Below are 14,082 nucleotides of genomic sequence, written 5' to 3'. Positions count from 1 at the left end.
TTCTGGAAAACCCTTGAGTGGAAGATTTCTGTAAAGTGAGCTCACAAGAATCAACTGGTGCAAAAGGGCTCTATCTTTTACATGTATGTTAAGTTGTTAACGTTGTTACATATCACTTTTCTGTCTAGCTAGATCACAAAAATTAGTTGCGTGACTCCGCGTAACGGATTTAGGCCTCCTCTGATACCGTTAGTCACAAGCCGGGGGCTTGTCATCTGACCCGAAAGACTAGCATGTTAGGTGATGCTTCCGGCCTACACCATCATTACCACAAGATCAAACTCATTCTTACCTGATGTGAAACTTAACTTGTGACACAATGCTGATGTACCAAAAACTGTTCACTGATCTTTTTCACTTGGTCGAAATTATGACTCAATGCTAATGACTTCAAATCAACAGAGAAACCATGACACACTTATAGAGGGTAATTTAATTAATACAGATTTAGAAACATGCAAAAAGATGAGAAAACAAAGAAAAAAGAAAGAGAAAAATGCATTGAGTTTAAGGGAAAGCTCTCAACACAATGATGGTGTTGTGATGACTGTTGAATAAACAAAGTCACTGTCTCCCCCTATAAAAAAAAATTATAAATTATAAATTATAAATAATAAATTATTGATTTTACATCACATCACCACACAACTCTCTCTGCTGCAAAAGGCTTGCAGATTAGGCCTCCTTCTACTCAACGGTTCTCTTTTTCTCCTTTATGGCATGGTACACTGTGGACCAACATAATAAGCTAGGATTAATTGAAGGGTAGAAATATTGATTAGCAAAGCCCCACAGAAACCCTTTTTTCTTAATGCAAGTTCAATTTTGATGTGTTCTTCCTTGCAACTGCTAAACTTGGGGGACCAATGTCTTGCCTTCATATGGTTAAGTTTCTCGAGTATATTCATTCAATTCAACCTTCCCTACCCAAAATCCAGCTCAGCAACTTGTAATATACAAATGCACATTAATTTCTCAAAGCGATTTTGGATTAGATCTGTCCCAAGCTTTGTCTGGCCATGATTACTCAAAGTGCTTAAGAGACACCCCTTAATATGCACCTATTGTTCTTGGTGACGACTGCACAGCAATGTAAACACTATCTTCATCAATATCAACTTGAATAAGACTGTTCACCTGATTTTGCGGTGTTACGGTTTCATCGAAAAATTACTCCGTTAACAGACCACTATCTTCATCAATGTCAACATGAATAAACTCGTTTACAAGATTTTGTGGTGTTACGGTTACATCGAAAAATTACTCCCCAGTTGCCTCATTAATTTAACCAAGATGAAAGAAGTTACATGCACAGCGGGCAATGAAATTTAAAAAACCTGCCAATCATTTGAGGACAGAAGACAGAGATTTTCATTCCCTAGAATGGAGGGTCAAAAAGATAAAAATTATTATAAGTTAGGAAGTAAACACACAGATAAAACCAGTTTCAATATGCAGATAATTAATTGATTAAATAAAAGTGAAAGCATAGAAATGACAGCAAAGCCGACAGACTAATAAACATATGATATATCAAGCAAAAAGAACAAGGGAATAAACATGTAACAATAGTTGACTTCATAAGAACAGCTCATATGGTTCATGATGAGGCATGGAGATTACAAGCATCTTCTCATGGGGTCTGTGAACCATTTTTAATATTCAATTCACAGCAGGATGTTCTGAATTCAGACATTGCTAAGGTCAAGGGAAGCTTCATAATACAAGAACAACTTGACAGGCTATCACAGAAAAGAAAAAGAAGAAGTTATTATTATTATTATTATTAGTAGATTAAACCTCTTTCTAAAAATTTGGAATGTGTTTAAGGAAATTGTTAATTTATTTGGGAAAATTATTTATTATTCACCTGTTTGGATGTTTGTATGCCATGCATACTCTGCACATAGAATATTCTGCCATCCAGAACTATAAAAAGGACATATATACACACTTTAGTCGTCACCTTATTTTGGCTTTTGCTTTTTTCTTTTTCTGGTTTTTACATTAATTTAGCTTATCTGTACTATTATAAAGAAGATTAATTTAATTTGTTCATATACCATTTTAAGGTCCTAGCGTACAACATTTGCCACTGTATATTTTGCTTCACTTCAATAATGCAATTGTATGTTAATGGGAATAACTCAGTTGGTTGAGCTCTTTCACCTCTACTCATGTGGGCAGAGGTTCGAAACTCCGAGGCACCCGCTTTCCCCAATCGCTTATACTAAAGAAAAATAATGCAACTGTAAATACCAAAATTGTCCAATAGAAGCCTCTGCCAACAAAAGTTGTAGGTCTTTTTCTTATGTTTTTGCCCATATAGACAAACTCATACAGAATGGTAAAAACAAATTGTCTCAAATGAACTGATATATTGTTGTGAGAGCTCATCTGATGCAAATAATTTTAATAATTCAACCAATTTGTCTTCATTCAGATTTTAAAATACTTAATCAACCAAATAAAGGACAGCTATGCCTTTGTCATTATTTATTGTCATTTTCAATATAAAAAGAATGTGCCTGTAATTAGTAGTTACTTCTTTCATATTTTCATACCCTTAATTGGTATTACACATAGTAATACAAGTTGCTAATGAGGTCAGAAGACTGAATGAAATGGAAAGAAAATTAAGAGGTAAGTTGGAAAACAAGGGATGCATGACAGAGGACTTGGCAGGATTTGAGTGATTTTCTAGGAAAGCATAAATAGACCCCAATTTCTTAGCTATATCTTGGAAATATTTCATTCTTATGCAATCAATTATGAAACTTTTCAAAGTAATCATGATTTGGGGAAATTACCCAGAAAGCCAAAAGAAAAAAAAAAAGGGAGGTCAATATAATACGAGAAGTATCTCACAGAAAAGTTAGTCAATAAAGGGGTGTGTAGCAATGGAGTATTCTACTTTTAATAATACATATAATTAAAAAAATATTTATCATACAAATCTTATGATAAATAAGGATTAAATCATACGCAAGAATTTACTTGATGAACTATTCAAATTAACAATCTAACAACATAATATGAAATGGTTTACAAGCGTAGAAGACGTTTCTAAATAACGGACACATTGAACCTTAGTTATCAATCATTTATTACACTAGCCTATATTAGCAAAGGATACTAGTCATGGAGATTTCTTTTCAAGAGAAATTTTCCCTTTTCCAATTCACGTGGCTGTTTTTGTGTTAAGAATCTTTGGATAGAGTTTGATGAAATAGGGTATTGCTTAAAACTCAATACGAACTAAAGAGTTGTCATTTTCCATTTTTACCAAATATGTTTTGTAGACTGGTTCATTTTCATCACCTAAAAACTTAATTAACACGCGCCTCTAAGACTAGTTTTTTTTTTCCTAGTCCAAGCTTTTCCATGGACGGATTATATATCTTTCAACAAATGCTCAAGAAGTGAAGCCAAATTCTTAAATTCTCAAACCTTGATGAGACTTATCAAAGTCAAATAATTGGAGTTCCATCTCACGCATATGATCCTATCCATCAACTATGCACTCTCAGTTGCAATCTGGACCGTCGGATAGCGGTGGAGCCCACTGTTTGTAGTTCAAGGAGCTGACTTGGACCCTGCAGTAGAAAGTAGAGGAACACAACTCAAGAAAAATGAAATGTTAATTCAAAGGGGTTTGTGCTAAAATAGCCCTTTTTTACAACTTTTATTCTATAATAGCCCCCGTCTTATAGTGTCTTTTTGTCGTCCCTATAGTGCTTCTTTAATGCAAGGGAGGCTATTTTAGAATAGAAATTGTGAAAAAGAGAGAGGCTATTTTAGCCAATTTCACTAATTTTCAAACTACAATCTCCAATCACCCTCATGAATGTGACTTCTCTCTTTGAGGCTCCTCCTATTAAATTGATTCCCTACCAGGCTGCCATTTCATTTTCTTAACTCCTTATCATCTCTCTCTCTCTGTTCTCAAATTCCACCACTTCACTTCCTAGAAAGCATACATATCAAAGCCTCCTCTCCTGTTGCTGACAAATTCACATCAGGGTCTCTATACAAAAAACTTGGTCACTTTTATAAAGTTTCTGCCAGCATTGCAGGTGTCTTGGACTCCACATGGGGAGGCACTCTTGTTGCTACAAGCAGAAGCTAAGGAAAGGCCTCTGGTCTCCTGAGGAGGATGATAAGCTTCTCAATTACATCACCAAGCATGGTCATGGCTGCTGGAGCTCAGTGCCTAAGCTAGCAGGTACTCTAATTTGTCTTTTAATTTGCAAATTAAGGGAACAAAATTACAGGTCTTTCTCTTTATGTGACATGTGGTATGATATATTGGCAGGTCTACAAAGGTGTGGGAAGAGTTGCAGGTTAAGGTGGATAAATTACCTTAGGCCTGATTTGAAGAGAGGGCCATTCTCACAGCAAGAAGAAAATTTGATAATAGAACTTCATGCAGTCCTTGGAAACAGGTACTTTATGTTAACTTGGTTTTTCTTTTTCCTTCTTCAATTCATCTTCTGGGCAATTAATAAAATCAATTCTGCCGCTACATGTCAGATGGTCTCAGATTGCTGCTCAGTTACCTGGAAGGACAGATAATGAGATAAAGAATTTATGGAATTCCTGCATTAAGAAGAAGCTGAGACAAAGAGGCATTGACCCCAACACTCACAAACCACTCTCAGAGGTACTTGATCAAGATGACAAAGAGATTAGCAAGCTCTCCCCAACCTACAAAAGCAATGAGAAAGCCTCTGTGGGATCAAATGAACTCAATCTTGCTGAGGCAGTGAATTCAAAGCCACCTGCAGTCTCCGAAAACCGGTACCCGGTTGAGGTTTCTTCCAGCTCCAAGGTCCTCAACAACAACAGTAACAATGGCAGCAGCAGCAGCAGCAAGAATTTGACTGCTGTTAATCCACCCACCCAAGAGTTCTTCCTGGACAGAGCTTGTACCACCTCACATGAAGGCTCCACCAGCAGTTGCAGGCCCTATGATTTGGGGGGGTATTTCTCTTTTCATCAAAACCAATCCAATTATGGATCAGATATGGGGCTAGCAGTAAATCCAAATACCACTTTCAGCTTCCTCAATCAAAATCCAAGGTCTTCTGAGATGCTACCGGTAGACTTCAGTTCTAGCATGACACCAAGTCTTCTTCCAACCATGTCATCAAGCTCATCAATCTTCACAACTCCCCCCACACGTGTGAAGCCTTCCATCAGCCTCCCCTCTGATAATTCATCCACTTGGGATTCGAACACCTTCAGCAACAATGGCAACAGAAGCAGCAGCAGCAACATGGAACTGCAAAGCAACAACAACAACAACAACAACAGCAACAACAGCTTCTTTGACAGCAGCGCTGCTGCTTTTTCTTGGGGCCTGCCAGAGCCTGTAAAATCTGACGATGCAGAAGAGATAAAATGGTCTGAATATCTCCACAGTCCATTTCTGATGGGAACAACAACAACCGCTATACAAAACCATCATCAAGCCTTTCAACATAATAATACATACACTCATGATCAGGTCAAACCAGAAACATCACAGTTTTTGTCAAACAGTTCAAGTGCAACAACAACAACTTCAACTTGGCACCATCAGAACCAACAAGCTTTTCAAGCTTCAGAGATGTGTACAAAGGATCTTCAGAGACTTGCTGTAGCTTTTGGACAGACCCTTTAGTTTTTATTATCATTCAAAATCATCAGGTGCAAGACAACCTACTCTATCTAGCTAACTTTGAGAACAAAAAATTTCAACATCATCTTCAGAAGTTGTCAGTTTGAGAGAGAGAGAGAGAGAGAGAGAGAGAGAGAGAGAGAGAGAGAGAGGGCTTGGAATTAAGACTTCTTCTGGTTTTACAATTTACAGGTGTGTGCTTATAGAATTTTCTTTTTATTTTTTTTGTAAATGTGTCCAATACCAAATTTATCAGCCTTTATATTTTCATTGTTAATCACCATATATATTGTGATATCTCCATCTGAGGTTTATGTTCATCCAAATCCTTAGGTTTGTGCATGAAATATATATTTCATGTTCTTCATTCAATTATTGCAGATTTAATTGAAAACAGCAAAAAACATTTATTGGGGTTCAATGTGTGGTGGATGAAAATTCAATAGTGGTTGTATATGCTTTTTTTCTTCCCCCCTTTTTTTTCCTCGAAGAAATATTCTACTGACGTGGAATGTCATGTGATTCTTGTCACACCAGCATAGGTCATACAGTACAAGAATTATGTAAGTAATAAAATTAAGTTTTTCCAAATATACAAAGTTTCAACCACAACCAGTATCATTACTTTCACTTTCGCCTTCACCTTTTCAAATCTGAAGTCCAGAGCTGATTGTGACTCCATCTGCAAGATATCCAAATATATTTGGTTTCTTGGGATCCATTCTTTTAATTTATATTTAGATGTTATATATATATTATTTGTATATACACATCACTTTCTTTCCTGATCCTTTTCACATTGAAATAATATAGATAGAGAAAAATTATATTTTCCAGTGCAGAAATTCAAGCGGGCATTTTTCTTAAATGGATGTCTATCAATGTCTCCTAGAGATGGAGATGTTTTTCACTTTTCATGTTTTTAACAGTCTTTAAGTCACTTCCTCTCCCTCCAAGACTCAATGGCTGATGAAGACATGAAATAATGGTTGTCTTCCTTTTACTACAAGCTGATAAAGTTCATGGTGTGCCAAGCATAAATAAATAAAAATAATAAGGGAGGCAAGGCAAGATTCCCACATCATAAGTTTATAGAAATCCACCTGCTAGCTAGTACTGGTGAAGAAAAAAAATATATATATGAGAAATGACTTGCAATGCAACAACGGCCATAAATTCTTGTCTGATTGTTTTTCTTGGGTGACAAATAGACTAGAGATTATTATCTTCAAGACATGAGAGTTGAAGAAAATTTCCCATTAAGTACAAAAGAAAAATGAGGAGGATATTTAAGTGTACAGTGGCATGGAGGTGGAGGAGGAGGGAGGTGACATATTGTGACAAAGCTAGCTATAATTTTTCGTACTATAATATATCACAAGACAAGAGCATACCGTGTGCGGTGTCCCTAGGGTGGGCCTAAACTTTTACTACTTCTGTGAGGAACCACAGAATTGGGTCCCTCCAAGATGCTGAAACTTCAAGAAAAGAAGTAAGGAGAGAGAGAGAGTTTTCAGTGGGATGTGTAGAAAGAAGATAATAGAAAAGACTCTGTGCAGTGCAGGCTTATCAGAGGAAAATTCATAACAGTGAGTGAGTGAGTGAGTGAGTGAGTGTCCAAAAGAAAGAGAGGTGAATTCATCACCAAGCATCTTTCTCTTATGGAGGAAGACAAGGGTAAATCTTGCTCTAGGGAATGAAAACAGATAGGGAAAACATATATAAATGTATATGAATTCATAATTGACAATTCGGGGACAACCAATGGTACATAGGAGAATTAAAGTCAGTTAAAGAATAAAAACACAGAAAAGAGAAACAATGTGCGTGCATGCCTGTAAAATCATGATATTACTCTATGTATACATTGACCGTTCTGGCCTTGGAATTATCTGATAAATTTTGAATTTTTTTTTAATACAAGCAATAGACTAAACTACGAGGGAATGGAAGTTTCTCACACACATACTACCGAGATCTTTTTTCACGGGACTAGACCCCATCGGCAAAATTTGAAAACTTTCAATTTGAAAATTTCATACCAAAAAGGAAAAAAAGAGAGATGACAATAGAGCATGGGTTGGGTTTAGGGTATATTTCAAGGAAAGCCTATTCAAGTAAAAAGGCCACGCCTTTCCTCCTCTCAAATACACGACAGTCACCATTTTGTTTGTCCATGCACACAGACATCATTGTACAGTTTCCCTCGTGGAATATGTCTAAGTATTTTATTTTTATTTATTAGAATATTTTTTATATATTTATTTCAGGGCAATATATAAATGTTATATGTATCATTTATATATATACTTGCATGTGAACCAAATTATTGGGTCTATCTGTTGGGGCCCTACAAATTAAAGAGTGTTGGTAAAGAACAAAAAGCATTGCAAATATTGGCCAGACCGAGAGAGGAGAATATGGGATTACAGTAATGCAGTTGCCAAATTTGATTTCTTTTCTATTTTTAAAATCTTAAAACACCAAGAGAACCCAATGTTTTAATTTAATTTAATTTAATTGGAATTCTTACTTTTCTTTTTGTCTAATATATTAAAGCTTAATACTTTCTATCAACTGATGAGATGAATGTGTTCAAAATCATTAACCCAATGATGAGTTCTACTCTAGTGGAGGAGATGATGATTTTATGTAAAATATTATTTGTCAGAAGATTTTGTTCTGCTGCAAAGATTTATATATATCTCAAAGCTACCACATATAACCCATATATGCACAGAGAAATCATGATGAACAAGAATTCAGGCACAAGTCAGGAGACTTGAAATCAGTAAGGGAATTGTGGTTTCTTAAACTCTACAAGTTGACAAAACATAATAAACTAAGTTAAATATGTTTCTTGTATTAGAATCAACTTTCATGGAATGTTCTTCACCTAAACAGTTTGAGGTTCAGAAGGAGATTAAAAATAATTGGCTGTTCTTTGTTGGCAGAGATTCGATCGAAGAATCTGCAGCACAGAAAAACCAGCATCTTGTCTCTCATTTTGACAATATGCAAGTGCATGGCCTAAACATCAATGCCAAATGAAATGCATAAATCTTTGGTTTAAGAGCATGGCTCTTCGCTACTAGAAAAGCTCCATATAAACCATGGATGCATTCAAAATACTTGCTAGAACGAGCCCATTTTAGGAAAATTGGCTCATTTCTTGTAGCTTGTTCCCTAAGTTGATTTGGGTCCCTATAGTTTTCAAAGAATTATTGATGAACTATCTAATAAATATTCTTTTGTGGCCATTTAGTTTTTGTTCTGGTAACAATTTATTCTTATAAAGACAAAGGTTTAACAGTGGAACTATGAGCCCCACTGGTAGCATAAATCTCATGTCAAGTACAAGCATGCACAAAGTCATCTATTTATTTATGTATGTGCCTTGGGAACATGGGAGAACTATATATAACTATTACCTCCCATGACTTTGAGGTGTTGTTAATATACTTCCTTACCAACTGGCAAATTGTTAATTGTTAATATCATGGGAAGTACTTTTTTTTAAGTACTTGATATTACTTTGATTTTAAAATTAAAGCTAAGTATTATTTGAACCACCACCGTCTATATGTCAATGTTTAGATTATTTTATATGGATTGAAACTTGAAAGCATAAGAAAACACCAAAAAAAACTTTGGCCCTGGAGAGCAATACAATATAGACTTACATTATTCATGAGCTTTTGTTCATCCCTGCAGACAATCAAGGGGTTAATGATAAGGAATCTTAAAATTAATCATAATCCCAATAATTCGAGAGAAAGTCTCAAATCTTGGCACAATCATTGATGATTGTTAATTTTCAACTCCCCAAAATATGAACTGAGAGCAATTTGATTCCTACACACAAGACCTTTCTCTAGCTAACATTAATTATAATATGCTGCAAATTATGAAGGGTAACATGGCATTAGGATCATTAATGCAACACATATCACAAATTAAATCAACTCTTTTTGTCTGGTTTCGAACCATGTATATTTTTATAATCAGAACACAGAACAGAGAAGCAGTTAAAGCAAATAGGATATAACAAAGCAGAGAAGACTTGTATATTTTTATATATATGTAGAGAGAGAGAGAGAGAGAGAGAGAGAGAGAATATAAAGATACATACAAAGAGAAGTCTCTGAGTCTTGGTTGTTGTTGAAGAAAGATACCAATTGATCCCTACTTTATCAGACGGAGGAAGATTAAAACAACTATTTATCTCATAGTTCATAGGCTAGCTTTGCAGGGTTGATGATGTTCTTTGTAAAATACAAATCACCACGGGTTGTACGGCGGCAATTTGCAGTGATTTTTTTTTCTTCTTTTTGCTTTTGATACAGTGTAAAGGGTAGAATTGTTTAATCTGTACTGTATGGAGTAGTTCTATGTTCAACTCTCACAAAATACTGTGCGATGCATTAAACGACAGTAACCCGACATGGATATGGTAAATTTCCGTTTAGGTTAATAATCCTACTGCATATTGGGCTGGCTAGACTGGTTTTTGACATAACATTCGGCTTTAAAATTTTGATTGAGTTCTGAAAAGCCCACGTATGCTTAGATGGGTTTGAATAGTACTGGGCTTTATCATTTTGACTGAAGTGTTATAAAGCCCACATATGCAAACATCTAGGTAGTGTTATGCCGTTTTGGTCCTTTTTTTTTTTTTGGGGATACAAGTGATATTTTAATTTAATCTAAACTATGAGAATTTGAGCTTTGGTGCAGAGTGAAAGCACATTTGCTCTAACTAACTCGACTAAGCCCATGTCTGCACCGTTTCGATACTTTAAAATGAGAATTTATTTGCTCACCACCACCACCATTATAATGTGACATGTATTGTTGGATGAGTTTGGTTTAATCACAAATTTCGGAAATTAAAATTATCCAACGGCACAAAATGTGGTGTTAAATTGGTGGCGAGCAAATCTGTTCCCCTTGAAAACGGTAATGTTCATTGTTCTCCTTGAAAACGGTAATGTTCATTGTTAATTTTCAATGATCATCGTAGAAAGAATTCCATTGATTTCAATTGCATTACAAAGTTGTTTTATTAAGCACAGGGGATAATAACTCAATAATAGGATGACCATGGAAATGAGCGAATTGATATAACTATGCTGTCACTGGAGGAACCAGATGTCGGCAAGTTTCATCAACAACCTTAACTTCTGCTCGGTCAAAATACCAATCTCCAACTGCTTCTGCGATTGTCTGCAACATCTTGAAACATAACATTAGGATCATGTCTTGAAACTCTATCTGTGATGTTTGTGTTGGAATGGAAGAACAGGCTCACCTTGTTTCCAACAGCAGGAGAATCAGGAGCAAACCATGCACCTTGCCCCGTTTGACCGTGCACATAACATGAATTTATGAACATCCCATTTTGATCAGACATTGAGAATTGTTTTAATGCATCCAACATTTGGTTCCTAAATCCTGTTTCAAGAAAAACAATGTCATAATATTTACAGGTTTTAGTTACTTTGTTTCTGAAGCTGCTACAAGTTTTAAGAGCTCAAACAAGTCCTCATATATGGGATGCATGTCACCTTGCAGAAATTGAATCTGGGATGGAGAACAACTTGCAAGGTTTAATCTGCAACCGTTCCAGTCGCCGTGGGGATCTGCTGATAAAGGAGCTAAACTGTTTTGTATCTGATTTGAAGTGGGAAAATACAATTCAATCCATTATTTCAGAAAAAGTCCATCCATTAGTAATACTCAGATAAGAGTAAGACCATATTAAAATGAACACTTAACCTGCCATGAATCATATGCTGTGTTGAGTATAAATAGCGGGGTTGTGATGTTGGCGATTAAGTTCTCAGGGAAGAAGCACTGCAATGCAAGAAAGGTTGGAAGTTGCTTCAGTTTAAGAGCAAGAACAAGTGTACAACTTATTTTATTTTTCCACCTATCTTCAAATCAAAAACTGCAAGAGAAGAGAGAGAAAAATTTGATTACCGAAGTAGGATCGAGGTGGCTAGTGCAGTAATGTGGCAGATTTTCTTGCACCCCCTGGGACAACAATCATAGAATTCTCAGTTTATCACTCTGTATGCAGAAGACATAATGTACGTGTGTTTCTTTCATACGAAGAAAAAAGGGTTTGTGGGTTGGTTGCAAATCTGGTAAGGTCAATACCTGCAAGCCTACAACACCAGTATATAAATTCCTGAGCGTGCGTCCACCAGAAATATCAACCCTACAATTCCATGCAGGATCACCAATGGAAATTGAAGTGTTAATAACTAGCTAGGAACAAGTCTGCATATAAAAAATGCAGCAAAGAGTAAGGGCATTGCTGATAGTACTCACGCATCAAGAAAAAATCCAGCATCACTCATGCACTTCACTTTTGTAGTTGTGGGAAATAAGCCCCGAAACTTGTCACAGTGCAAAATGGATGCCAGACCGCCAGCAGAGCCACCAGTAAGAAGAGCCTAAAACAATATGTAGCAAGAAGTGCCATAAGAAGGGAAAAAAAATAGATCTTGAACAAGAAGAAATGGTATACCTGATTGGCATAGCGCATGCCCTTCAACATCAAATCTTCCATCGCAGACAACCATATACGCTGTCCTCTAAATTGCAGGTTGGCTTCCTAAAACCAGGACCACTACGTTTTAGCATTTGGTATACACATATCAACAGAAATAGTTGAGGTACCTTGTAGCACTAGCAGATTCATGTTGAATTTAGCTTTTGATATACTCTTCTCATAGTGTAACTTTGTGCAACTCTAAAATAAAAACTAGAAAGTCAATCTTAATTTCTATAGGCAAGCACCAATGTACTGCCTAAACAACGATATAAAGCTGAGGCAATGCTTGTGAGATCCTAAATATGCATCTTCATTGCTCAAAGCCAAATTATAACCAGTACCAACAATTGGTGGGAAAATGTAAAAGGCGAGAACATCCTACTGACCTTGTTTTCACTGTCCCCAGAAAAAGAAGCACCATCGCAATAGCGAAGCATTACTCTATTCCAGTTGAAAAACTCTGCAATCCCATATATGATAAGATACGGGTCAAGATGGCCAAACCAGGACAAAAGGCAGATGCAGGTGTTTAGCATTAAGTTTGAGGGGAAAACCAGGATTATCTTCAGCTTCATTGCTTAGTATTCCAGTAAATGCCCTCTCTTTTTCCATGAGTGATGAAGATCCATATGCTGAATTTTTGCGGTTAGAACAACTCCGGGTGTCGTTACACCATGCTCCTCCCTGCCACAAGAAGGACTTAGAGGCTTTGTTTGGCGATCAGTCAACTGAAAACAAAGATAACTAAAAGGAATCATGTAACTTGTCATCTGATAGTTTCAGTTACATCATGCTCTGAAATGTAAGTTTCCTGAAACCGTCTTTGAGATATACTTAACATATGAAAAGATGTCATTGTTTCTGATTTTACTCACAAACCTCCAAGTGGATGAGCCAACTATTTGCACCTGACCCATGTCCAGGATGCAAATGATAAGCAGGTAATGTTCCATCCAAGCAGACTGCAAGAGCCAAATTCACAAGTAGGTAAAATTAGGCCAAAACAAATATAAGACCGAGCTCAAATAAAAACCATTAATTATCTGAAGTCACTATCATTAAGGAAGAAGAATTAAGACAAGACTTAGAAAATGTATACCTGCTCCTTTAGCACCAGCTCCTTCAATGAGGGTTAACTCTACCATTAATGTGTTATTTGCAGCATTGGAGCCTCCATAGGTCTCCAACAAAGACGGCTGTGTCTTATTAAGACTCTTCTTCAGAAACCCGTCAACCCATTTGCTGAAAACAAGTGCTGTTACAAGACCAAGCACCCACAAGAACTTCATCACGGCTCTCCTCTGATTCAATCTCTCTGCCACCCAAGTCTTGGAAAACATAGCTATAAAAATGAAACTCAGATCCTAAACCGGAAACAATTTCGATGAACGTCACGTCTTTTAATAGGATTAAGCTGTTCACAGCTCCAGACGTACACATTAACAAATTTACCAATTCAGAGAGTTTTTAAATTCTTGCTCACTTCTATATTACACTGAGAAAGCTTTAGATAGGCATCTAAATAACATAGACGTAAAGGAACTGCAACAGAGGAGATAAGATCTTATGGGAGATTACTCAACTAAAGCTGCCCACAAATGGGAAAGATAAGAGGAAATGTTCACTGGCGTGAGCATGAATTTTCCGAAGGCTTCTGGGCTGGAGACATCAACATTTATTTCAGTGCTTCCAACAACAATTCATGCTTCAACGTTACTTAAATTAAGTCCAAAGACCGTCCTCTTTTTTCTCGGCATGAAAGTTTACCCAACTTAGTCTACAAGTCATTGACCCAAAAAAAAACCTTAGTCTATAAGTCATATATATAAGGAACAGTGCTTCCCAAGTCATTTATATC

The 14,082-nt window shown here is 36.3% G+C and overlaps 2 protein-coding genes across 3 annotated transcripts; one reads left to right on the top strand and one right to left on the bottom strand.

Moving 5' to 3' along the window:
- The first annotated feature begins 3,802 nt into the window (after positions 1-3,802).
- LOC117631688 (transcription factor MYB61-like) lies at positions 3,803-5,945 on the top strand. Its single transcript, XM_034364967.1, has 3 exons — positions 3,803-4,225; positions 4,316-4,445; positions 4,534-5,945. Exons 1-3 carry the CDS (start codon positions 4,093-4,095, stop codon positions 5,663-5,665), a joined length of 1,395 nt encoding a protein of 464 aa, XP_034220858.1. The 5' UTR covers positions 3,803-4,092; the 3' UTR covers positions 5,666-5,945.
- Positions 5,946-10,637: 4,692 nt separating this feature from the next.
- On the bottom strand, positions 10,638-13,687 carry LOC117629905 (pectin acetylesterase 12-like). 2 transcript variants are annotated; one of them, XM_034362568.1, is made up of 12 exons: positions 13,324-13,687; positions 13,104-13,186; positions 12,779-12,908; positions 12,611-12,684; positions 12,198-12,284; positions 11,999-12,123; positions 11,825-11,885; positions 11,645-11,698; positions 11,441-11,518; positions 11,230-11,335; positions 10,974-11,116; positions 10,638-10,888 (listed from the first exon to the last, which is right to left on the bottom strand). In XM_034362568.1, the coding sequence occupies exons 1-12, from the start codon at positions 13,562-13,564 to the stop codon at positions 10,790-10,792; spliced, it is 1,281 nt and encodes a 426-aa protein (XP_034218459.1). In that variant the 5' UTR covers positions 13,565-13,687; the 3' UTR covers positions 10,638-10,789. The 2 variants fall into 2 exon arrangements, with proteins under 2 accessions (XP_034218459.1, XP_034218461.1); XM_034362570.1 differs by having other exon boundaries at positions 12,779-12,952; positions 13,324-13,342.
- Positions 13,688-14,082: the final 395 nt, after the last annotated feature.

The sequence above is a fragment of the Prunus dulcis genome, chromosome 6, assembly GCF_902201215.1.
Source record: "Prunus dulcis chromosome 6, ALMONDv2, whole genome shotgun sequence".
NCBI classification, from domain to species: Eukaryota; Viridiplantae; Streptophyta; class Magnoliopsida; order Rosales; family Rosaceae; genus Prunus; species Prunus dulcis.
The sequence above is the reverse complement of the archived record's forward strand: the minus strand, read 5'-3'. Positions and strand labels throughout refer to the sequence as shown.